The 25,528-nt window shown below is 46.0% G+C and overlaps 1 protein-coding gene across 2 annotated transcripts in view; it reads left to right on the forward strand.

The window, feature by feature from the left end:
- snrnp25 (small nuclear ribonucleoprotein 25) overlaps positions 1-25,528 on the forward strand; it is a 33,654-nt gene that overhangs the window by 2,383 nt on the left and 5,743 nt on the right. For both annotated transcript variants that reach the window (XM_060840906.1, XM_060840905.1), the window contains exons 3-6: positions 4,874-4,964; positions 8,767-8,872; positions 12,858-12,932; positions 15,787-15,846. In XM_060840906.1, the coding sequence (XP_060696889.1) occupies positions 4,874-4,964; positions 8,767-8,872; positions 12,858-12,932; positions 15,787-15,844 (330 nt within the window). In that variant the 3' untranslated portion in view covers positions 15,845-15,846. The remainder of the gene's footprint in view (positions 1-4,873; positions 4,965-8,766; positions 8,873-12,857; positions 12,933-15,786; positions 15,847-25,528) is intronic.

A 25,528-nucleotide genomic window follows, 5' to 3' on the forward strand; every position in this document is an offset into this window, starting at 1 on the left:
GGACTGCAGATGCTGGAAACCAGATTCGAGATTAGAGTGGTGCTGGAAAAACACAGTAGGTCAGGCAGCATCCGAGGAGCAGGGAAACGATGTTTCGGGCAAAAGCCCTTCATCAGGAGCCCTTTTCCTGATGAAGAGCTTTTGCCCGAAATGTTGATTTTCCTGCTCCTCGGATGCTGCCTGAACTGCTGTGCTTCTCCAGCACCACTCTAATCTAGACAAAGGAAATCTTAATCTGGCCTTTTTTTTGTATTCATATATGGGATGTAGCTTCACTAACTATGGCAACATTTATTACCCATCCTTAATTGCCCAGAGGGCAGTTAATAGTCAACCACATCACTGTGGATCTGCAATCTCACATAGGCCAGACCATGTAACATAGAGTCATAGATTTGAACAGCACGGAAACAGACCCCTTGGTCTAACTTGTCCATGCTGACCAAATATCCTAAATTAATCTAATCCCATTTGCCAGCATTTGGTCCATATCGCTAAACCCTTCCTATTCATGGACCCATCCAGATGCCTTTGTAGTTATACCAGTCTCCTCCATCTCCTCTGGCAACTCATTCCGTATACGCACTACTCTCTGCATGGAAAAGTCACCCCTTAGGTCCATTTTATATCTTTCCCCTCTCACCCTAAACCTATGCCCTCTAGTTTTGGACTTCCCTACCTGAGAAAAAGACCTTGCCTATTTATCCTATCCATGCCCCTCGTGATTTTATAAATCTCTATATGGTCACCCCTCAGCCTCCGACTCTCCAGGGAAAACAGCCCCAGCCTATTAAGCCTCTCCCTATAGCTCACACCCTCCAATTTCACCGACATCCTTGTAAATCTTCTCTACTCCTTTTCAAGTTTAACACTATCTTTTTTATCGTAGGGAGACCAAAATTGAACGCACAGATTTCCTTCCCTAAAGGACATTAATTAATCTGATGGGATTTTACATTTGATAGATTACAAGATTTTCACTCAGCCAGCTTTTTGATCCAGATTTTCTATTTAATTCAAGTTTCATAGTTTGACATGGTGGGATTTGAATCCATGTTCCCAGAGCATTAGTCCAGATGTTCTGGATTATTAGTCCAGTGATATCGCCATTGCATCACTGCATTAAGAACATTAAGAAACATTAAGAATTACAGTGCAGTAGCTTTGTGCCCATAGTCTTTGTTAAGGAGATAAACTTCTGAGTATGATCTGGCAGAATAGTTTTAGTTACATAGTAGCCTTCAATAGGACAAGTAATCATGTTATGTTTGAAAGGTACGAGAGCAGAAACTAATAAAATTCATATATGGTTCTTAAAAGGTAAATTTGACATGAGTTAAGATTTTTTTTCTTTATAAATACAACCATATAAATGATATAAATAAATACTCATGGAATCCCAATGAGTCCATACTGACCCTTCGAAGAGCATCCCACCCACACTCACTCCCTACCTAATCCTTTAACCCTGGATTTCCCATGGCTAACCCACCTAGTTTGCACATCAGTGGAGACTATGGGTAATTTAGGATGACCAATCCATCTAAACTGCACATCTTTGGACTGTGATAAGAAACCAGAGTACTCAGAGGAAACCCACGCAGTCATGGAGTGAACATGCAAACTCCACACAATCACCTGAGGCTGGAATCAAACCTGGGTCCCTGGCACTGTGAGGTAGCCATGCTAACCTCTGAGCCACCGTGCTGCCAAATGGATTAATAATGGTCTAAGTTGATAAAGTGGAACTTTTATAACAAACAGCATTGAGCAAATCTCCACATTAAAATCGGGACAGTATAAAGTCTGCTGGGTCAGACACAGGAATCAACTTTGCTGTCACTTTGCTAACTTTCTTTCGAATTGCACTTTTCATCAAAACAGAAAGCATTGTTCAATTTTCATTTGAATTCAAAGTGAAATTTTTCTTCATTTTTCTGCAATCCAGATTTATTAAGCTTCTATGCTTCTGAAGATTTTTTTCATTTTGTTCCAAAAATAAGTTGCATCCGCATTTGGAAGGGAGAAATAAAATCAACAATGATCAGAAGAGATTTGAGTTTTAGAGTCTAAAAGGAAGGTGGCTAAATGGACCTGATTAAGTTAAAAACCAAACAATACCAAGGTATAGTCCAATTTGAAGCACTAGCATTTGGACCACTGCTCCTTCATCAGGTAGCTTTGTCCACCCCAGTCTGGCTCCTCCACATCAGCTAAAAATGGAGACGGGCCACTTACTTGTGGAACGCTTCAGAGAACACCTCAGGGACGCCCGGACCAACCAACCCAACCACCCCGTGGCTCAACACTTTAACTCTCCCTCCCACTCCACCGAGGACATGCAGGTCCTTGGACTCCTCCACCGGCAGAACATAACAACATGACGGCTGGAGGAGGAGCGCCTCATCTTCCGCCTGGGAACCCTCCAACCACAAGGGATGAACTCAGATTTCTCCAGTTTCCTCATTTCCCCTCTCCCCACCTTGTCTCAGTCGGTTCCCTCAACTCAGCACCGCCCTCCTAACCTGCAATCTTCTTCCTGACCTCTCCGCCCCCACCCTACTCCGGCCTATCACCCTCACCTTGACCTCCTTCCACCTATCACATCTCCATCGCCCCTCCCCCAAGTCCCTCCTCCCTACCTTTTATCTTAGTCTGCTTGGCTACTCTCTCTCATTCCTGATGAAGGGCTTATGCCCGAAACGTCGAATTTCCTGTTCCTTGGATGCTGCCTGGCCTGCTGTGCTTTAACCAGCAACACATTTTTAGCTGTGATCTCCAGCATCTGCAGACCTCATTTTTTTATCCTCCACATCAGGACCTGATTAAAGAATAGAACACAGTAATCATCAGATAATGAACGCAAAAGTATGATCCTATCCAAAATACATTTTGAGGCCATTTGAGAGAGTTTATTTGTTTCAGGATTGACCTTCAAAGTGTCACCGAACTTTTCTACTCCATTGCTTTTCAGAACATGGTTTAGGTTTTAGAAATATGGTGATACATTGACGCATTGTATTAATTAATGGTGAATTGTTAACATCGTTAAGTTATCAATATTTACAGTCACTTTGAACTGCATTCAACTGACTCCGTTTGCATTATACTTACATCTGATTTTAGAAATAATTTTAAGTTTCTTGAAGAGGTAACAGAAAGGGTAGATGAGTGTAGTGCTGTATATAGACTTCAGAGGTGCTTGATTATTGTACCATTCAACAGACTTGTGAGAAAGGTTATAGCTCATGGAATGAAAGGGTCATGAATATAAAATTGGTTGCAGTGATAGGAAACAGTAACAGCCAATGAAACTTTCAGGCTACAGGAAGGCTACTAGTGGAGCCTTCCAGGGGTAACGATTGTGACCTTTGCCTTTCCTGATATAAGTTAATGATCTGGACCTTGGTGTTCAGGGGATAATTTCAAAGTTGGCAGGTAACATGAAACTTGGAAGAAATGTGAACTGTGAGCAAGACAGTGTAGAATGCCAAAAGCACAAAAGACAAGTTGGTGAAGCGGGCAGATGAGTTTCAATACGGAGAAGTGTGCCGTAATTCACTTTGGTCGGAAGAACATTGAAAGATAATTTAAAACAGGAAGTACAATTCCAAAGGGGTTCAGGAGCAGAGGGACCTGGGTGTATGTGTGCACAGATCACTGAAAGTGGCAGGAGAGGTGGAGAGAGCAGTTAATAAAGCAAGCAGTGTCCTCAACTTGATTATTAAGGGCATAGAATACAGCAGCAAGGAGATTATATTAAACGTATGTAAAAGACTCGTTAGACTTCAGCTGGAGTATTGTGTACAGTTCTGGGTGCCATGTTGTAGAAAAGATGTGAACACACACACACACACACACACACACACACACAAATAAAAAACAACGTGATGTGGGGAAAAGACTAAAGCAAGATGCTCATCTGGAGACCTGGTACACACACCGCAGGCTATATGGCCTCCTTCTGTACCTAAGAATTCTGTCATGAATATCATATGACTCGCTTAATTTGACCTACTTAATTGGACTTGCTCAATTTGATAAGTAAAACATGTCCCCATATCACTGTGCTTCCTGACTTGATTTTAAATGACATAATTTCTAATTTCCTCCAGTATTTCTGTCCCAAAAAATCTTTGCAACTGTGTTTTAAAAATGTCAATGCTTTCACAGCATTTCAGAAGCCTCTATGTCTATATCCCCAAAAGCCTTTTTATCAGGTGTACATTTCAGGCAGTAAAGAGAAAGAAAAGCTTTCTAATGAATGCATGAGCTTGCTAATGAACCCTATTTGGGCCATTCGGCCTATTGTGACAACGCTGACCCTCCAAAGAACATTTGCACTCAGACCCAAGCCCCTACCCTATCCCTACATTTCCCATGGCTAACCCACCAGCCGGCACATCCTTGGACACTATAGGCAATTTAGCATGGCCACTCCACCAAATCTGCACATCTTTGGACTGTGGGAGGAAACCGGAGCACCCAGAAGAAACCCACACAGACACCGGGAGAATGCGCAAACTCCACACAGACAATTGCCTGAGGGTGGAATTGAACCAAGTCCTTGGCATTGTGCGGCAGCAGTGCCATCCTAATTGGCTGTGAAATGTAGGCTGAAACATTTGACCTAGTTGTTTTACATTCTGTGAGGAATGCCACCAATACTGTCATTTGTTTAATCTCGATTACTGATCTTCCTCCACCACATTGCTGAATGTGCTTTGCTTTTGAAATATTGATATTAAAGGTGACAATAACTCCCAAATCCTTTCCATCGACCACCAGTTCAAAAGGTGCCAAACTTCAATGGTGCGGCTATAAGTGGAGCTTTATCAGTGATGCTGACTTGGATTTTTACTTTATCGTTTAGGTTACTTTGGAAGAGATAAATTCTCAGGTCGCTCTGGAGTATGGTCAAGCAATGACTGTCAAAGTAAAGAAAGGAGATGGTGAAATTATGCGTGAGTGCCATTTTCATCATTTCAGCTGAAACTGCCCCTGCTACACACATTGCACCCTCATTATGAAATGTATGGTCCTCACTCATTCAGCATGGCTACCTGTTTTAAATCACGAACATCTAAATCCTTCCTGTTCAGGCCGTTTGAAAACAGGAGCGAGGTATTTGGAGATCCTTTAAAATAGGGCAGTTGAAATCAGGACAGGCTTTCAGCCAACACCACTTTTGTCAATCGGGGAAAGGGGTGGGGACTTGAATGACAGGGCAGGAAGCCCAAACTCAGCAGGGCCATTGGATAAGCCACTAAGTTTAAGCAGACCCAAATTTTGCCGAACCAGGGTCACTACTGTGGGAGTCAGGAATTTAAGGAGATGTGATGGTCAGATGAAGTCTCTTTAAGTGCCTCGATATACTGTTACTTATATCCTCAGGGCCTTTTTAAAAAAAAATGAATTAATGAGTTTAGGCTGCTGCTACTTAATTAAAGTTTCAGAAAAGCACATGCTGCTAGACTTCTTTGATCAGTTGATGTGTATAAAATGTAGCATTACCTCTGTTATGCAGTTTCAGTTGAGTTCATTGGTGAAATTACACCACTATTGCTGCAGCTATGCCCATTATAAATGCTTGGCTGTGTAGAAAACGATCCAAAAATGCAGAGCTTACCTGGGGGTAGATGTGTTCACTTTTGTTGAGTTTTATGAATATATTAAACGATTAACTATCTTTTAATATTATCACTGAACAGAAATTTATTTGTTTTTGTCACAGTTTGATTGCTCGAAGTGATTTAAAATACTTGAATGTGTTTCACGAATGAGTTTTTTTTCTGTCTCAGGTATGCATAAGTGAGAAGTTTGTTCGATTGTTAGAAGCTTTTTAAAATAATTATATGGATCCCAATAGCTGAGATATGATGAGTGGGTGTGGTGTGGGTGGACAGGGCATTGGAGCTTAAGGGTATGGTGGTGGGGGGGGGGGAAGCTAAGGACCAGAAGTCCTAACAGCTTTTCAAATAACTGGGATGAATTCCCAGAAAACTGAGGTGGGCCTTCTAACCTGCCTCAACCCTTGGCTGTTTCCAAGACTGCTCTGATCCATTTAAAGCAATGCATCCCAGTATTTCTGTCTCTGTGATCCCTTTTTCAAGGCTTGTAAGTTATTGTGCCCTTCTGAGAAACATAGCGAGGTTGTAGGAGAGCTCATGAAAGCAAGGGATAGAGCTACAAGGCGGCTGTTGCTGTCTCTGAGCTCATTTGGGCCCTGAACTTCTCTTTGGGAAGCCCAGGCTCAAGAGCCCAGTCCCAGTCCCATCTCCTCAAACTGAAAACCGCATGTGACCGGGATATATATGTTGAAGCGAATTGCGTTCTGTTGAGCTCCCCAAAAATCCAGCCCAATGATTCTGGTCATTAATGAAACCCTGGCACCTCACTAGACCTATCAGCGAAGGGGAGAAAGTTCCTTCCACAGTGGTTACCATGAAATTACCTGATTATTGTAAAACCCGAGCTCGTTTCCTCATGTTCTTTTGGGGAAGAAAAATAGCCAATGTTACCAAATTTATTTATCTTTCTCTTTTATATCCAGCAGTGCTTTTTTACACAACTGAATGTCTTTTTCTCCCCTCATGACATCAAATCAACCGTGATATTTTTCATCTACTGAGTGCCATCAGTAAATCACTCATGTTCTCTGATTGAATAATGTATATGCAAAACCCATAAAGGGCGGCACGGTGGCTCAGTGGTTAGCACTGCTGTCTCACAGCGCCAAGGACCCGGGTTCCATTCCAGCTTCAGGTGACTGTCTGTGCTGAAGTTGCACATTCTCCCCTTGTCTGTGTGGGTTTCCTCCCACAGTCCAAAGATGTGCAGGTCAGGTGGATTGGCCATGTTAAATTGCCCCATAGTGTCAGATGCATTAGTCAGAGGGAAATGGGTCTGGGTGGGTTACTCTTCGGAGGGTCGATGTGGACTGGTGGGGCCGAATGGCCTGTTTCCACACTGTAGGGAATCTCATCTAAAAAGGGTGTGTAGGGAGGGGCTAAATCAAAATGGAGTTAGAAGGAAAGGTACAACACTCCTCCCCACAATGCCCACCTCTCCCTAAAGGCTTCAGGAGTATTGGTGACTGCTGTGTGCTCCCTCTCCGAGGGCACTCAGGCAACACCATCACCACAGAAGACAGGCGCCTTACCAAATCTAATCTCTATGTTATTAATTATATATTCATTGCATTTAATTATATACAGGCATTGGGCATTAACTGGTGATTGTCTTAAATCAATAAATCAATTCAGCCTGAAACTGTGGCTGTAGGGTTAGAATACACTAAAATAACTGTATTTAAACAGAATTCAAATCCACTTTATTTTAGTTAAGTCACACTCCATAAAACTGTCCCTCCACAGATTACTAGCTCCCCATATTCATACAACTGATTCAAGCCTCAGTGAAGCTTCATTACTATATCAATCACCCGTTTCCTCATTCCATTAGGCATTCTAGGCATTAGGCATGACTCTAAATAAATATACTCATGAGCATATAATTGTGAAGAGTTCCCTTTTGCCTGATTGCCTTTACCCACATGAGAGTGCTTTGCCGTTCACTGATCTATTACCTCTATATTCTTACTTACCTCCGATAACCTTTCACCCCCTTGCTTATCAAGAACATAGCTGCTGCTGTCTTCAAGAAGAGTCAAAAATGCTGCTTGCATTTTGTGGAAGGCAGCTCCAAAAAGTCTCAATTGTCTGACAAAGACTCTGTCTTACATAGGTGGCCCTTTATTTTGAAACAGTAGAAGTGTGTAAAAATTGACTCCAGCCCTATCTTTCACCAACTACCCATGTAGGTTTGTCCAATACATTCGCAGCAGTTGTATGACCTTTGATCTTTTACCTGTAAACTCTGTGTCCAATATATCCTCCGTCACTAGCACTTGAAGAGAGAGCGAACCTCCGAAAACCTGTGTTTTCAAATTAACCTGTTGGACTATATCCCGGTGTCGGGTGATTTTCAACTCTTTGGAGTATAGGAATTAAAACTTAATATTTTTTCCCACCTCCCTCTTCTTCTGTGCTTATAATATAAAAAAAAAGGAGCCCAGTTTGGGCTGAGTGCTGGTGTGGACTCACAGCAATGCAGTTTGACTGAACTGTCCTCTGAAACAACAGAACAATTAAATTTATTGTCGCATGTACCAAGGCACAGTGAAAAGCTTGTCTTTCGAGCAATACGGGCAGATCACAGAGTTAAGTAACATAGAGAACTAAATAATAGGTAAACAGCAGCAAAAACAAAAACACAGGCGCAGGCGAATGTTAAGAGTTTGTGAGTCCATTCTAACAACAGTAGGGTAGAAACTGTTACAAAACCAGCTGGTGCGAGTGTTCAGGCTTCCGTACCTTCTCCCCGATGGTAGAGGTCTCCGATCTTGAATGGTACAGTTGCCATACCAGGTAGTGATACAAGACACCAAAGGGATAGGAAAATAAATGAATGAAAATAAAAAGGCTAATTTCTATTTGCTGATTCATCCTGAACTCCAGCTGTCCCTCTGCACAAAAGGAAAGGAGAGATAGAAAGAGTTACTTATTGTGAAGCCTGCCTGACTGAAGTTTTGTCAGTAGCTATACCTGAGCAGAGCATATTGGAGCTTGTCAACATCAACCTACTTCGTATAATTACCACCAGGTGACCGTGTCGCACCGTGGACAAGTACAAACCTGAGTGAGTTCTGTGGCGGCAAGAACCAGTCTCGTGCAGCCCCATAATTCATGCTCTCTCTCTTCCCAGCTGTTGTTGTAATTCAAAATGACACGGTCCTTGATCTGAAAAAAGCCATTCAGAGATATGTACAACTAAAGCAAGAGCGTGAAGGAGGAACACAGTACATCAGTTGGTAAGTTATGTTTGACATTCATTCTGTCAATTTATTAAGGTAACACAGCTGTCCAGATCATGGAGGACTGATTGAAGTGATAATCCTTTAAGCTGAGGCTGAAGTTTTCAGTGATTGTTGTTTAATTATTACCAAGCTAATTTGCCTAAAATTGACAAAATGCAAAATATATCACATTTCATTAAATGGTATTAGAAGAAAATGACTGAACTGTAGCATTATTAATGGTTCTGTCTTGGGAACCTGAAGGGATAAAGTTTTTATTCTGATACAATTCATGATCTGGGTACCAATTATAACTAAAATTATGCTCATTTTGAATATTTTTCTCTCTCAAATTTCCACTTGGATATATGCCAATTGCCAAAATTAATGCTGAGTTTTTTTTCCAGCAGTTTTTATTTTGTGTTTCTGAAAGTTCTAGCATCCAAATTTCTCTGTTTTTTTTGCCAAATTTAATGTCCGTTTTAAACCAGGACAATCTGGCAACATTTTAAAGCAAATGTCCCATGATCTATCTAAAAGTGATGATTTGTTGCAGTTTGATTAATATAGGTTTTCCATGAAAAGTAAGTTTACAAGTCTTAGTCTACCACCAATAAGAAACCCCACAGTATCTTTAAAAAAAGCTAAACAAAACTATTTGTTGGTTTATTGATATATATTAGTTTGTTGGTAAATTAAAATAAAAATCCAAAGATTTACAAGGATGTTGCCAGGGCTGGAAGGTTTGAGCTATAGGGACAGGCTGAACAGGCTGGGACCGTTTCTCCCTGGAGCGCGAAGGCTGAGGGGCGACCTTATAGAAGTTTATAACATCAGGAAGGGTACGGATAAGGTGAACAGCTAAGGCCTTTTTCACAGCATAAGTTTAAGGTGAGAAGGGAAACATTTAACAGGGTCATAAGGGGCAACCTTTCCATGCAAAGGGTGGCGCGTGTATGGAATGAGCTGCCAGAGGAAGTGGTTGAGGCTGATAAAATTACACCACTTAAAAGGCATCTGGATGGGTATATGAATAGGAAGGGTTTAAAGAGAAATGGGCCAAATGCTGGCAAATGTGACTTGATTAATTTAGGATATCTGGTCGGTGCAGACAATTTGGGCCACAGGGTCTGTTTCCGTGCTGTACATCTCTATGACTCTGTCCACAAGCTTTCAAACTCTAACTATTGGAATACTTCAGCATAGGAAGTTTTTGTGTCTGTACAAAGGCCTGAAATGGTCATAATTAGCAGAAGCTGTCTGAAAGTGATCCTTTGGAACATGGAGGCTGGTGAAGTGGATGGCGAGGTACAAGGAAACCTGATTGTGGGGGTGGAGGGGAAAGCCATGTTCACAGTCACAGGCACCGTCAGTTGCTTTGGCAAGGGGAGGGGGAGTTTTCTATTGCATTGGAGGAAAGGCTTGAGAGCAGTACTGGCATGGAAGGTGGTGATTTGAAATATAGTTTCTAGAAATCTTGCACTCTGTTTTCAGTTAGATTCCTGTTGCAACGCATGAGATTTTCTAGAGCTGCTTTTCCAGAATTTATGTTTTTTCATTAATATTGGTCCAAAAAATCTCAAGAAATGGCCTGACAGCATTTTGTTTAAAGAGATATGCATTCCGTACAGCAGATTCTTGACCTCGGAAGGAATTAAGGGCTACGGGGGGAGTGGAATTGAAACACCCGTTAGCCATGATTAAATGGCAGAATGGACCCGATGGGCCGAATGGCCTTGCTTCCACTCCTATGTCTTTGAGTTGAAACCAGGTTTGTGGGTTCTGTACGCGTGCTTGCATGCAAAAGGAGGATTGAGATCGATGAATAGATAGCATCGTAATTAGGTTGCTTATATTTTTCCTTTATTGTCTGGAAAAGAAACAATATAAAAATAGGGATGGTGGCAACATTTTGCTGATATGCTTTCTTGCAATCTATTAGTTCGGTATACACACGATGTTTGTAGAAATGGGGAAAGGTGGATTTACCTGACAATTGCTATTATTACTGAGCAACATCAGTGAAATCTTGCTGCTCCATCAAGTTTTATATGAACAGGGACAGTGAATGTATTTGCCAGTGAGGTTAAATAATTATTGCACTTCTGCACAAATATGTGCTGCCGTTGCAACTTGTATTGACGTTATCCTGTCTAAAGTTGGTTTCTTTCATAATGTGGTGCAGCTCTGTTTTTGTAGGTAACAGTGCAGCTGCATAGCACCTAACAGTTTTACCATGGTAGGATTTTGAGAGTTGTAAGGAAATGATTGATTATATTATCCAGCCTCATTATAAACATATTATAAGCATCCTTTATTTTGCTTCACCTAGCTGTTTAACTTTCACTATCAGGGGAACTGTGGTTTTGTTTGTTCTGCTTTTCCACATTTTAGGAATGTACCTGGACTCACTCCTGTTGTATTGTGTTATCCCATTGATACCTTAGAATCCAGTTTCCCAGGGCCAGATCTCTTCTCACCTTGTTGAAATTGGCCCTTTCCAAATAGGTATTTTTTTTAAGTCTTGATTGCTTTTTATCCTTTGCTGTATCAATTAAAATGCCTGTGATACAATGAATGGTGAATAAATGTGAGGTTATCCACTTTGGTACCAAAAACAGGAACCAAGATCATTAGCTGAGTGGTGATCGATTTGGAAGGGGGGAGGTGCAACGAACCCTGTGTGTCTTTGTACACTGATCACTGAGAGCAAGCATGCAGGTGCAGCAGGCAGTCAAGAAAGCAAATGGTATGTTGGCTTTCATAGTGAGAGGATTCAAATACAACAGCTGCAACTGTGTAGAGCCCTGGATAAACCACGCCTGGAGTATAGTGTGCAGGTTTAGGTCTCCTTATCTGAGGAAGGATGTTCTCGCTATAGAGGCAATACCCCAAAGGTTTACCAGACTGAGTCATGAGCTGGCAGGACTGGCTGGGGTGCTGTTTGGAGAGTCAGTGATGGGTTGAATGGCCGCTGTCTGGCTTTTTCTCACCACCTTTCTTCGATAGTGGCACCACCTTAGCCAGCCTCCAGTTCTTAGCCATTAAAAGCAGTTAAGGCAAAAACATTGAATGCTTTCAAGAAGGGATTAGATATAATCATAGAGTCCCAGAGATGTACAGCATGGAAACAGACCCTTCGGTCCAACCCGTCCATGCCGACCAGATATCCCAACCCAATCTAGTCCCACCTGCCAGCACCCGGCCCATATCCCTCTAAACCCTTCCTATTCATACACCCATCCAAATGCCTCTTAAATATTGCAATTATACCAGCCGCCACCACTTCCTCTGGCAGCTCATTCCATGCACATACCACCCTCTGCATGAAACAGTTGCCCCGTAGATTTCTTTTATATCTTTCTCCTCTCACCCCTAAACCTATGCCCTCTAGTTCTGGACTCCCCGACCCCAGGGAAAAGACTTTGCCTATTTACCCTATCCATGCCCCTCATAATTTTGTAAACCTCTATAAGGTCACCCCTCAGCCTCCGATGCTCCTGGGAAAACAGCCCCAGCCTGTTCAGCCTCTCCCTGTAGTTCAAGTCTTCCAACCCTGACAACATCCTTGTAAATCTTTTCTGAACCCTTTCAAGTTTCACAACATCTTTCTGATAGGAAGGAGACCAGAATTGCACGCAATCTTCCAACAGTAGCCATTCTTATTTTTCTTAGAGCTAAAGGGTATTGGGACAAAACAGGAATAGGATGATCAGACATAATCCTATTGAATGACATGGACGGGTTGGACCGAAGTGTCTGTTTCCATGCTGTACATCTCTATGACTCTATAATGACAGAGGTGGGGGGGGTCGATGGGCCGAATGGCCTGTGCCTGCTCCTATTTTGATGTCTCAACTCCCAGAATTGTTTCCCTATTTCTTTTCCATCAGGTGTTATCTAACTCCGACATTTCTGTTTCTATTTGTAAAGAATTAAATGGGACCAATTCTGTGTGATGTTATAGTGTGAAATACAAGGGTTTCTGATTCATCCATAGGAAATATATTTGGAGAACCTATCATCTGACGTTTAATGGAGAGAAACTGACTGATGACAAGATGAAACTGAAAGAGTGAGTATTACCAAGATAACGGTATATGGTTTTCCTTTGGAAGGCTTCCTACTTGCCAGAGTGGCTTTATATTAGTGTTTCGAGTACATTTCAAAGATGCATACACCTTCTCAAGGGTCATTTTATAAAGAAGAGGAAATACTTTGCAGGAGATGGTGAAAGTATCCGAGGGCAGAGCATCATAGAGCTGCACAGTGTGGAAACAGACCCTTCGGTCCGACTCATCCATGCTGACCAGATGTCCTAAATTAATCCAGCCCCATTTACAAGCACTTGGTGACAAGAATGCAAAAGGAAATTAGTACAGGATGCTGGCAAATCTTAAAAAAACAGAAAATGTTGGAAATACTGAACAGATTAGATGGTACCCAAAGAGGGAGAGAGAGAGAGAGAGAGAGATAAGCAAGAGTTAACATACCAGATTATTAATCTTTTCATCAAAACTGGGAAACATTAAATGTATAACCGGTTTTGAGCAAGTACAGAGGGAGTAGAAGGGGGAAGAAACAAAATGGAAGATCTTTGATAAGGTGGAAAGTTTTGGAGATAAAATGACAAAAAAGAGATTGTTCAGAGCAAAAGAAGGTGGTAATGGGAGAAGCAGAGAATGGGTGTCTTGTGTGGGTTCATTTGGCAGCAGCAAATTTATTACCAACCCTTTTTAGATTAGATTAGATTACTTACAGTGTGGAAACAGGCCTTTCGGCCCAACAAGTCCACACCGACCCGCTGAAGCGCAACCCAACCAGACCCATTCCCCTACATTTACCCCTTCACCTAACACTACGGGCAACTTAGCGTGGCCAATTCACCTAACCTGCACATTTTTGGACTGTGGGAGGAAACCCAGGCAGACACCCTTGTTACCTGTGAAGAGCATGGCAGCAGATGTTATGACCTGGAACTGTTGAACTCATTGTTGACTTTAGAAAACGGTAAAACGCTTAATCTCCTTGAGCTCCCATTGAGAATGAAAGAATATTGGTTATAAGATAAATGTTGGACCTTCTTCAACAAAGCATAAGAATATAGTGTACTGTCAGCGACATGTTTGGCGGAGGCTAAAAGTTGAAGATTGCCTCGTTTTGTTTCAAGTATATTCCAAATTGCTGCAGTGTGCTCTCAACGGGTAGATATTAGGGTAAGAAAATGATAGAAGCCTCCTTCATAGACTGGGTGAAACTGACCAGATAAGATATAAAGCAATTATAAATGTCAGATCGAATGAAGAGTCATCTGGACTCGAAACGTTACCTTGCTCTCTCTCCATTGATAATGTCTGACATGCTGTGATTTCCAGCATTTGTTATTTTCAGTACAGATACCAGCATCTGCAGTAATTTGCTCCTATAAATGTCTGAGGTATGGGATTGCATCACCCTGCATAGAAATTCCAACGAAGCAGTTTAGATTCGGGTCAGCAAGAATCTCAAGAAGCCCATGTATGCATAACATTTTTGCTGCAGTTGAACAAGCTGAAACTTCAGGTTCTCTGTTCAGAATATCAGTACGTCTCCAACCAGGGCGATCCTACCTTCTGGTGCGTTAGTTTCTCTGGGAGGGAGTAAAGCAGCCCACAGTAACTGATCTGTTTGTTATGTCCCGTTAATGATATAAGCTGGCTGGAAGATCTTCGGTTATGCTTGGTATGCTGCACATCAAGTTGGATTTTGGAGACTGTCACTAACCGTTCCATGCCTCAATTATCAAACATATTATCATGAAAATAACTCAACGCGAAACATGTAATACTGGAGATACAAGTTTTGCAATATCTGTGAAGAAAGAAACAGAGTTACAATTCAAGTCCAATGTGATTTCCTTAGAGTCAAATTGGGCTTGATGCATTAACCTATCTCCCTCTCTCCCCATTATGCTGCCAGACCTGCTGAGTCACTCCAATAGTTTGTTTAGTTTCATTTCTCAACCAGTATGTTTCTCTATACATTTTTTGATTTTATTAAACTCTTAAGAAGCATGCTTCACTGTTTGCCTTTCGTATTGTTGGTTGCAGCTCAAAAAATTGTTTTTCAATGTTAATAGACAACTAACAGTGCCCTTGAGTAACACTAGTTAATATGTAGTGAGACCTAAAGTTGTCTCATAAGCAGATGTTCTCTTGCTACTTATTATGTTTTTTGGAAGGTTTGAAACAAATATAAAGCAAATGCATAAGCATATGTGGTTAAATTGAAGGTTACACTATTATTAATTAACTTCAATGAAATGAATCAAACCTCTTTATTCTGTCTATAATTGTGTTTGGACAGAAGCCCCCAGTATGTATACATGAGGTTTAAGATCAGATTGCCTGTTTTGTTGACTCTGTCAATGCTGACATTGCTGCAAACACTGATAGGAAGATACAATTTTCCATCTGGTATCTGTGGCTGGCATTCGTAGAATCATAGAGTCCCTACAGTGTGCAAACAGGCCCTTCAGCAAGTCCACACCGACCCTCCGAAGAGTATCCCACCCAGACCCATTCCCCTCCCCTATTATCCCATATTTACTCCTGACTAATGCACCTAACCTACACATCCCTGAACACTGTGACAATTTAGCATGGCCAATTCACCTAACCTGCACATCTTTGGACAGTGGGAGGAAATCAGAGCACCCAGAGGAAACCCACACAGACACTGGGAGAATGTGCAAACTCCACAGTCACCCAGTGCGGGAATTGAATCCGGATCCCTGTCGCTGTGAGGCAGTAGTGCTAACCACTGAGTCGCTCTGCCACCTCTGATCTGTTGGCTAATGCACAAACCCATGTGTTACCCAACACTGAGAGGCAGAACTTGTGAGCAGGAAATTATTATCTGATTCTAAACTTTAAACTTTTTATTTACAGTTACGGTATAAGGAATCGAGATGAAGTCACCTTCATAAAAAAACTTCGAAAAAAATAAAGGTTGGTACTCTGTCATAGAGGTGTACAGCACGGAAACAGACCCTTTAGTCCAACTCGTCTATGCCAACCAGATATCCCAACCTAATCTAGTCCCATTTGCCAGCACTTGGCCCATATCTCTCTAAACCCTTCCTATTCATATACCCTTCCTGATTAGTAGTTTTGGTCTTAATTTCCCAGTTTTAGTCCAGATGGAAAACTTCACATAAAGTGTCTCTGCCTTTTCCGTGCAACTTCTCAAGAATTCTTTCTTGTTCGTAACCAATTATTCCATAAGCACACCACATCCCAAGGAATTCAGGCCCAGGATGACATAATACAGTTAGTGTTCATAGTGTCTCCATTTAAAAATCCCTCGTTGAATTATAATACAGTACAATAGTATATAATCATATTTTTAAAATGGCTGAGTGCCCCCTCATTATTGACTGAGTGAAAAAGATAATTTGACCAACACTCAAGAGCTACCTCAGGAGCTCAGCAAGTTTACCCAGAACCTGACAGAAAAATACAGGCTAGTCCCAGGTTCCTGCTTGGACCTCGATCAAGGTGCCAGTAGGATTCCAGTACTTGCTGAGGGTTCTTGTGCTTGATCACTGACTTGTCAAATGTGCTGCCTTTTAAAACACCATCCAGCTCACAGTTAACATAAATGGGATGGCAAAATGGTATTCACCTTCCTGCAAGTTGGGATTTGATTCATGACAGAAAAATCAGACTCACGTTGTTCAGCGCTTGTCTCGGTTTGTCTTGTGACAATAGCCATCTTTTTCCCATCTGCTTTGGTGTCAAAAAATACCTGATAGTTAAATTTTTAAACCTTGACTATAAATGTGACCTGGATGTCTCTGACTTTCCCGTGCTATTGATAACCTGAAAATGAGGTATGCTTCAAAATGGAGGAAGTGAAACAGATTCACAATTTTAACTTTGTCTCTGTGCGTTGTTTCTAGTTCTGCAGAAATATCTCCTAAAATTGTTTGACGTCCAGCTGTGAACTCACTGAAAGTACTGAAAGAAAGATGAATCTTGCCACAGTTCACCTCTTAACTTTACCTGGACATTGTAAACGTTCCTCAGGCAGTGAATTCTAACTTCTGCCTCTGAAGTCAGTTCAAAATATTTAGAACGATTCAGCTGAAGTTATGAAGGACATTGGCGAGATTTTGTAAATGCTGCATAGTTACTAAAGAATAAGGAAATACTGTGTAGAGGAATTCCTATACTCGAGAATGATTAGAATGTCAGACTCGCTACCACAGGAATTGGTTGAGGCAAATAGTTTACTGACTGTTTTCAAAAGGAAACTGATAAGGACATGAGAGTAAAGGCAATAGAAATAGATTGAAATGAAGAAGTCAGGCTGTTAGACTCATGCTGAGTATAGTATGAACAGAGTTGAGCTGAATGGCCTGTTTCAGTAAATCTGTGTTATTTTGCTAGAAACATAAGCCCAAATCTTCTGTCAATTGGAATCGCTATTTCCGACCCAGATCAGACTACAGGTTACTCACTTACCTTTCTGTGATAATACTGGTGCAGAATCGATCATAAGAGTTAGCCATACGGGCAGCATCAAAGAGGGTCATCGTAAAAACCACATCTTCCTTTTCATGGTGATAGCTGTCATATTTGGTGAGAGAACACACTTTATCAATCCCAAAGCCATGTTGGCACCTACTGAGGTTATGGCCATAGGAGAAAGATGCCAGGTGAGTGAGGAGATACAGGTGCCACCTAGGCAAGGGCTGTCAGCTGGGTGAGGGGGTGCAGGGGCCTATGGGGAAAAGGGGTGTCAGCTGGGTGAGGGGGTACAGGGGCCTGTGGGGAAAAGGGGTGTCAGCTGGGTGAGGGGTGTAGGGAGGAGAATGGGTGCAGGGAGATGTCAGGTAGAGTTGGGTGTCAACAGATGTAGGTCAGTCAAATGCCTACTGTGAGGAGGGAGCCCACATGTCTGTGTAAATAGAAAGAGTTGTCAGATGGTGAGGAGTGAGCGGTCTGTTGGGTGTCCAGGATTTGAAGATGTTAGTTGATTGAGTGTCGGTTGGGCTGTGGGGTGTTATTTGTCATGTATTGATGGGGAGGATAGTCATAGGATCATACAGAACGGAAACGGACCCTTGGGTCCAACCTATCCACACCGCCAAGTTTTCCCAACCTGAACTGGTCCATTTTCCTGCATTTGGCCCATATCCCTCTAAACCTTTCCGAACCATGTACCTGTGCAAATGTCTTCTAAATGTTGTAACTGTACTCACCTCTGACCACTTTCTCTGGCAGCTCATTCCATACATGCACTACCCTCTATGAGAAAATGTTGTCTCTCCAGTCACTTTTAAATCTTTCCCATTTCACTTTAAATCTATTCCCCTACCTTTGGAAAAAGAATTTGGCTGTTCACCTTACTTATATCCCTCATGATTTTATAAACCTCTGTAAGATCACCCCTCAGCCTCCAACGCTCCAAGCAATAAAATCCCGTCCTATCCTGTCTCTCCCTATAACTCATAGCTTGCAATCCCAGAAACAACCTTGTACATTATGTCTGCATCGTCTCAGGTTTAACAACACTTTTCCTCTGGCAGAATTGCACAAATGGCTTCATCAATGTCACAGTGTATGTGTGGGGTTGTGTTTGTGTGTGGTGTGGGTGCGCAAGCGTGTGATTGTGGGTGTGCGCTCGGGTGTGTGATTGTGGGCGTGCGTGCATGGGTGTGATTGTGTGTGGGGGTGCAAGGGCGGGTGTGTGATTGTGGGGGTGCGCGCATGAGTGTGATTGTGTGTGGGGGTGCGAGCTCGGGTGTGCAATTGTGTATGGGGGTGCACGCACGGGTGTGTGATTGTGGGGGTGCGTGCTCGGGTGTGTGATGTGTGTGGGGGTGCACGCTCGGGTGTGTGATTGTTTGTGGGGGTGCGTGCTCGGGTGGGTGATTGTGGGGATGTGTGCTTGGGTGTGATTGTGTGGGAGTGTGCGTGTTCGGATGTGTGAATGTGGGGGTGCGCACGTGGATGTGATTGTGTGGGGGTGTGTGCTCGGGTGTGTGATTGTGGGGGGGCTCACGTGGGTGTGATTGTGTGGGGGCGTGTGCTCGGGTATGTGATGTGTGTGGGGGGGTGCGTTCGGGTGTGATTGTGGGGGTGCGCGCGTGGGTGTGATTGTGTGGGGGTGCGTGCTCGGGTGTGTGATTGTGGGGGTGTGTGTATGTAATTGAGGGTGCGTGCTCAGGTGTGTGATGTGTGTGGGGTGCGCGCTTGGGTGTGTGATTGTGGGGGTGTGTGCATGGGTGTGATTGTGTGTGGGGTGCACGCTCGGGTGTGTGATGCGTGTGGGGTGCGCGCTCGGGTGTGTGATTATGGGGGTGTGTGCTTGTGTGTGGGGTGTGCGCTCGGGTGTGTGATTGCGTTTGGAGGTGCGCGCTCGGGTGTGTGATTGCGTGTAGGGGTGCATGCTCGGGTGTGTGATTGTGCGTGGGGGTGTGTCATTGCGTGTAGAGGTGTGCACTCGGGTGTGCGATTGTGTGTGGGGGTGCACACTCGGGTGTGATTGTGTGTAGGGGTGTGTGCTCAGGTGTGTGATTGTGTGTGGGGGTGCGAGCTCGGGTGTGTGATTGTGGAGGTGCACGCACGGGTGTGTGATTGTGAGTGGGGTGCGTGCTCGGGTGTGAGATTGTGGAGGTGCGTGCTCAGGTGTGTGATTGCGTGTAGGGGTGCGCGCTCGGGTGTGTGATTGTGTGTGGGGGTGCGTGCTCAGGTGTGATTGCGTGTAGGGGTGCGTGCTCGGGTGTGTGATGTGTGTGGAGGTGCGCGCTCGGGTGTGATTGCGTGTAGGGGTGCGCGCTCGAGTGTGTGATTGTGTGTGGGGGTGCGTGCTCGGGTGTGTGATTGTGTGTGGGGGTGCGCGCTCGAGTGTGTGATTGTGTGTGGGGGTGCGTGCTCGGGTGTGTGATTGTGTGTGGGGGTGCGTGCTCGGGTGTATGCTTGTGTGTGGGGGTGCATGCATGGGTGTGTGATTGTGAGGGTGCGCGCACGGGTATGTGATGTGTTGTGGGGGTGCGTGCACGGGTGTGTGATGTGTGTGGGGGCGCACTCGTGGGTGTGTGTGATTGTGTCTGGGGGTACGCGTGCATGTGATTATATGTGGGGGGTGCGCGTTTGTGGTGTGTGTGTGTTTGGTGTGCATTTGGGGGGAGTGTGTGGGTTTGTGGTGCATGTGTGGGTTTGTGGCATGTGTTTGTGTGTGGGTTTGTGGGGTGTGTGTGGGGGGATGGGCGTTCGTGGGGGAGGTTTGTGGTATGTGTTTGGGGGGTTGTGGTTTGTGGTGTGTGTGTTTGGTGTACATGTAGAGGGGTGGGTTTGTGGGGTGTGTGTGGATTTGTGGTGTGTGTGTGTGTTTGGTGTGCATGTGGGGTGATTTGAGGTGTGTGTGTGTTTGGTATGCTTGTGGGGGTGTGTGAGTTTGTGATGTGTGTGTGGTGTGCATGTGGGGTTTGTGGTGTGTGGGTTTGGTGTGTATGGAGTGCGTGTAGGGTTGTGGTTGTGTGTCTGTGTTTGTGCATGTGGGGTGTGTGGGTTTGTGTGTGTGTGTGGTTGGTATGCATGTGGGGTGTGTGTGGGTTTGTGGTGTGTGTGTGTGCGGTTGGTATGCATGTGGGGTGTGTGTGGGTTTGTGATGTGTGTGTTTGGTGTGCATGTGGGGGTTGTGTAGGTTTGTGGTGTATGTGTGGGTTTGTGTTGTGTGTTTGTAGGAGGGGAGTTTGTGGTGTGTGTGTGTGGAGGGGTTTGTGGTGTGTGTGGGGGGGATTTGTAGTGTGTGTATTTGGGACGGTTTGTGGTTTGTGTGTATGGGGGGTTTGTGGTGTGTGTTTGGGGGGGTTTGTGGTGTGTGTTTGGGGAGGGTTTGTGGTGTGTGGGGGGCATTGTGGTGTGTGTGGTGGTTTGTGGTGTGTGTTGGGGAGGGTTTGTGATGTGTTGGGGGCATTGTGATGTGTGTGGGGGTTTGTGATGTGTGTTTGGGGGGAGGTTTGTGGTGTGTTTTTGGGGAGGGTTTGTGGTGTGTGGGGGGCGTTGTGTGTGTCGGGGGGATTTGTGGTGTGTATGTGGGGGTTTGTGATGTGTGTGGGGTGTGTGTGGGTTTGTGTTGTGTATTTGTGGGAGGGGAGTTTGTGGTGTGTGTGTGGGGAGTTTGTGGTGTGTGTGTGTGTGTGGGGGGGATTTGTGGTGTGTGTATTTGGGAGGGTTGTGGTGTGTGGGGGGCGTTGTGTGTGTGGGGGGGGTTTGTGATGTGTGTTTGGGGGGGAATTGTGTGTGTGTGTGGGGGGGGTTTGTGATGTGTGTGTGGGGGGTTTTGTGATGTGTGTTTGGGGGGGTATTGTGTGTGTTTGGGGGGGTATTGTGTGTGTGTGGGGTGGTTTGTGATGTGTGTTTGGGGGGAGTTTGTGGTGTGTGTGCGTGTGTGTGGGGGGGTGTTTGTGGTGTGTGTGTGTGTGTGTGTGTGTGTGTGTGTGTGTGTGGGGAGTTTGTGGTGTGGGGGGGTTTGTGCTGTGTGTATGGGGACATTGTGGTGTGTGTTGGGAGGGAATTGTGTGGGGGTGGTTTGTGATGTGTGTTTGGGGGGGGTTTGTGGTGTGTGTGCATGTGTGTGGGGGGGTGTTTGTGGTGTGTGTGTGTGTGTGTGGGAGGGGAGTTTGTGGTGTGTGGGGGGGTTTGTGCTGTGTGTATGGGGACATTGTGGTGTGTGTGAGTGGGGGGTTTGTGGTGTATGTTGGGGGGGAGTGTGGGGGGTTTGTGATGTGTGTGGGGAGGTTTGTGTTGTGTGGGATGGTTTGTGGTGTGTGTGTGGAGGGGGCGTTGTGTGTGTGTGGGGGGGTCTGTGGTGTGTGTGTGGGGGGATTTGTGGTGTTGTATGGGGGGGATTTGTGGTGTGTGTGTGGGGGGGTTTGTGATGTGTGTTTGGGGGGGAATTGTGTGTGTGTGGGGGGGTTTGTGGTGTGCGTGCGTGTGTGTGTGGGGGGTGTTTGTGGTGTGTGTGTGTGTGTGGGAGGGGAGTTTGTGGTGTGTGGGGGGGGTTTGTGCTGTGTGTATGGGGACATTGTGGTGTGTGTGAGCGGGGTGTTTGTGATGTATGTTGGGGGCAGTGTGGGGGGTTTGTGATGTGTGTGGGGAGGTTTGTGTTGTGTGGGATGGTTTGTGGTGTGTGTGTGTGGGGGGGGTCTGTGGTGTGTGTGTGTGTGGGGGGTCTGTGGTGTGTGTGTGTGGGGGGGTTTGTGGTGTGTGTGGGGGGGGTTTGTGGTGTGTGTGGGGGGGGGTTTGTGGTGTGTGTGGGGGGAATTTTGTGGTGTGTGTGTTTGTATGTGTGTGTTTGTGGGGTGTGTGTGTGTGTGGGAGGGGAGTTTGTGGGGTGAGTGTGGGGAGGGTTTGTGGTGTGTGTTTGGGGGGGGTTGTGGTGTAAGTGGGGGGGGGTTTGTGGTGTATGTGTGGGGGGTGTTTGTGGTGTAAGTGAGGGGGGTTTGTGGTGCGTGTTTGAGGGGGGTTTGTGGTGTGTAGGAGGTGGTTGTGGTGTGTGTGTGGGAGGGGTTTGTTGTGTGGGTAGGGGGTTGTATGTGTGGGGGGGTGTTTGTGGTGTGTGTGGGGGGAATCTTGTGGTGTGTGTGTGGGGGGGTGTTTGTGGTATGTGTGGGAGGGTTTGTTGTGTGTGTGGGAGGGGTTGTGTGTGTGGGTTGTAGTGTGTGTGTGTGGGGGCGGTGTTTATGGTGTGTGTGGGGGAGTTGTGTGTGTGTGTGTGGGGGGGTTGTGGTGTGTGGGTGTGGGTGCGTGGTGTTTGTGGGGTGTGTGTGGGAGGGGTTGTGTGTGTGTGGGGGGGGATTGTGGTGTGTGGGTTTGGGGGGTGGTGTTTGTGGTGTGTGTGGGGGGAGGCTTGTGTGTGTGTAGGGAAGGGGTTTGTGTGTGGAGGGGTTTCTATGGTGTGTGTGTGGGGGGTGTGCATGGGTGTGGTATGTGTGGGAGGGTTTGTGGTGTGTATGTGTGGGTTATTGTGTGTGGGAGTTTGTGGGCTGTGTGTGGGGGGGTTGTGTGTATATGGGGGGAGTTTGTGGTGTGTGTGGGGGAGGGTTGTGTATGGGGGGGTGTTTGTGGTGTGTGTGGGGCGGGTTTGTGGTGTGCGTGTGTGGGGGGGGTGTTTGTGGTGTGTCGGGGGAGTTTGTGGTGTATGTGTGGGAGGGGAGTTTGTGATGTGTGTGGGGGGGAGTTTGTGGTGTGTGTGGGGGGGAAATGTGTGTGTGTGGGGAGGGGTTTGTGGTGTGTGTGTGGGAGGGTGTTGGTGGAGTGTGTGTGGGGAGGGGTTTGTGTTGTGTGTGTGGGGAGCGGTTTGTGTTGTCTGTGTGGGGAGGGTTTATGGTGTGTGTGGGGGGAGATGGTGTGTGTGTGGGGAGAGTTTGTGGGGTGTGTGTGGGGGGAGTTTGTGGGATGTGTGTGGTTTGTGGTGAATGTGTGGGGGGGCTTGTGTGTGTGGGGGAGCATGTGGTGTATGGGGGGGATTTGTGGTGTGTCTGTTGGGCAGGGGTTTGTGGTGTATATGGGGGCGTTTTGGTGTGTGTGTAGGGGGGGTTTGTGGTGTGTTTGGTATGTGTGGGTATGTGGTGTGTGTGTGGGGGGAGTTGTGGTGTGTGTGTCGGGATGGGGTTTGTGGTGTATATGGGGGTTGTGGTGTGTGTGTGGAGATGGGTTTGTGGTGTGTGTGGGTGGGGTTTGAGGTGTATGTGGGGATGGGTTTGTGGTGTGTGTGGGTGGGGTTTGAGGTGTATATGGGGGGGTTGTGGTGTGTGTGAGGGGCTTTATGGTGTGTTTGCTGTGCGTTTGTGGTGTGTGTGTGTATTTGTGTGTGTGTAGGTTTGGTGTGCATGTGTGTGTATGGGTTTGAGGTATGTGTGGGGGTGTTTGTGGGGGCGTTTGTGGTGTGTATGGGGGATGTTTGTGGTGTGTATGGGGGAGGTTGTGGGGTGTGTGTATGGGGGAAGTTTGTGGGGTGTGTCTGTATGGGGGGAGGTTGTGGGGTGTGTGTATGGGGGGAGGTTGTGGGGTGTGTGTATGGGGGGAGTTTGTGGGTGTGTGTGTATGGGGGGAGGTTGTGGGGTGTATGTGTATGGGGGAAGGTTGTGGGGTGTGTGTGTATGGGGGAAGGTTGTGGGGTGTGTGTGTATGGGGGGAGGTTGTGGGGTGTGTGTGTGTATGGGGGAGGTTGTGGGGTGTGTGTGTATGGGGGAAGTGTGGGGTGTGTGTATGGGGGGAGTTTGTGGGTGGGTGTGTATGGGGGGAGGTTGTGGGGTGTATGTGTATGGGGGGAGGTTGTGGGGTGTATGTGTATGGGGGAGGTTGTGGGGTGTATGTGTATGGGGGAGGTTGTGGGGTGTATGTGTATGGGGGAGGTTGTGGGGTGTATGTGTATGGGGGGAGGTTGTGGGGTGTATGTGTATGGGGGAGGTTGTGGGGTGTATGTGTATGGGGGAGGTTGTGGGGTGTATGTGTATGGGGGGAGGTTGTGGGGTGTGTGTGTATGGGGGGAGGTTGTGGGGTGTATGTGTATGGGGGAGGTTGTGGGGTGTGTGTGTATGGGGGGAGTTTGTGGTATGAGTGTGGGGGTGGTTTTGTGGTGTGTGTGTGTGCGGGGGGGGGTTTGTGGTGTTTTTGTGGCGTGTGTGGGTTTGTGGTGAGTGTGGAGTGTGTGGGGGAGGTTTGTGATGTGTGTGTTTGGTGTGCATGTGGGGGTTGTGTGGGTTTGTGTTGTGTGTTTGTAGGAGGGGAGTTTGTGGTGTGTGTGGGGGGGGGTATGTGGTGTGTGTGTGTGGAGGGGTTTGTGGTGTGTGTGGGGATTTGTAGTGTGTGTATTTGGGAGGGTTTGTGGTTTGTGTGTATGGGGGGGGGTTTGTGGTGTGTATTTGGGGAGGGTTTGTGGTGTGTGTTTGGGGAGGGTTTGTGGTGTGTGGGGGGCATTGTGATGTGTGTGGGGGTTTGTGATGTGTGTTTGGGGGAGGTTTGTGGTGTGTTTTTGGGGAGGGTTTGTGGTGTGTGGGGGGCGTTGTGTGTGTTGGGGGGGTATGTGGTGTGTGTGTGTGGAGGGGTTTGTGGTGTGTGTGGGGGGGATTTGTAGTGTGTGTATTTGGGAGGGTTTGTGGTTTGTGTGTATGGGGGGGGTTTGTGGTGTGTATTTGGGGAGGGTTTGTGGTGTGTGGGGGGCATTGTGATGTGTGTGGGGGTTTGTGGTGTGTATTTGGGGAGGGTTTGTGGTGTGTGGGGGGCATTGTGATGTGTGTGGGGGTTTGTGATGTGTGTTTGGGGGAGGTTTGTGGTGTGTGTATTTGGGAGGGTTTGTGGGGGGCGTTGTGTGTGTGGGGGTTTGTGGTGTGTGTTGGGAGGGAATTGTGTGGGGGGGGTTGTGATGTGTGTTTGGGGGGGGTTTGTGGTGTGTGTGCATGTGTGTGTGGGGGTGTTTGTGGTGTGTGTGTGTGTGTGTGTGGGAGGGGAGTTTGTGCTGTGTGTATGGGGACATTGTGGTGTGTGTGAGTGGGGGGTTTGTGGCATATGTTGGGGGGGGAGTGTGGGGGGTTTGTGATGTGTGTGGGGAGGTTTGTGTTGTGTGGGATGGTTTGTGGTGTGTGTGGGGGGGTTTGTGGTGTGTGTGTGGGGGGGG

The sequence above is a fragment of the Hemiscyllium ocellatum genome, chromosome 20, assembly GCF_020745735.1.
Source record: "Hemiscyllium ocellatum isolate sHemOce1 chromosome 20, sHemOce1.pat.X.cur, whole genome shotgun sequence".
Lineage (NCBI taxonomy): Eukaryota > Metazoa > Chordata > Chondrichthyes > Orectolobiformes > Hemiscylliidae > Hemiscyllium > Hemiscyllium ocellatum.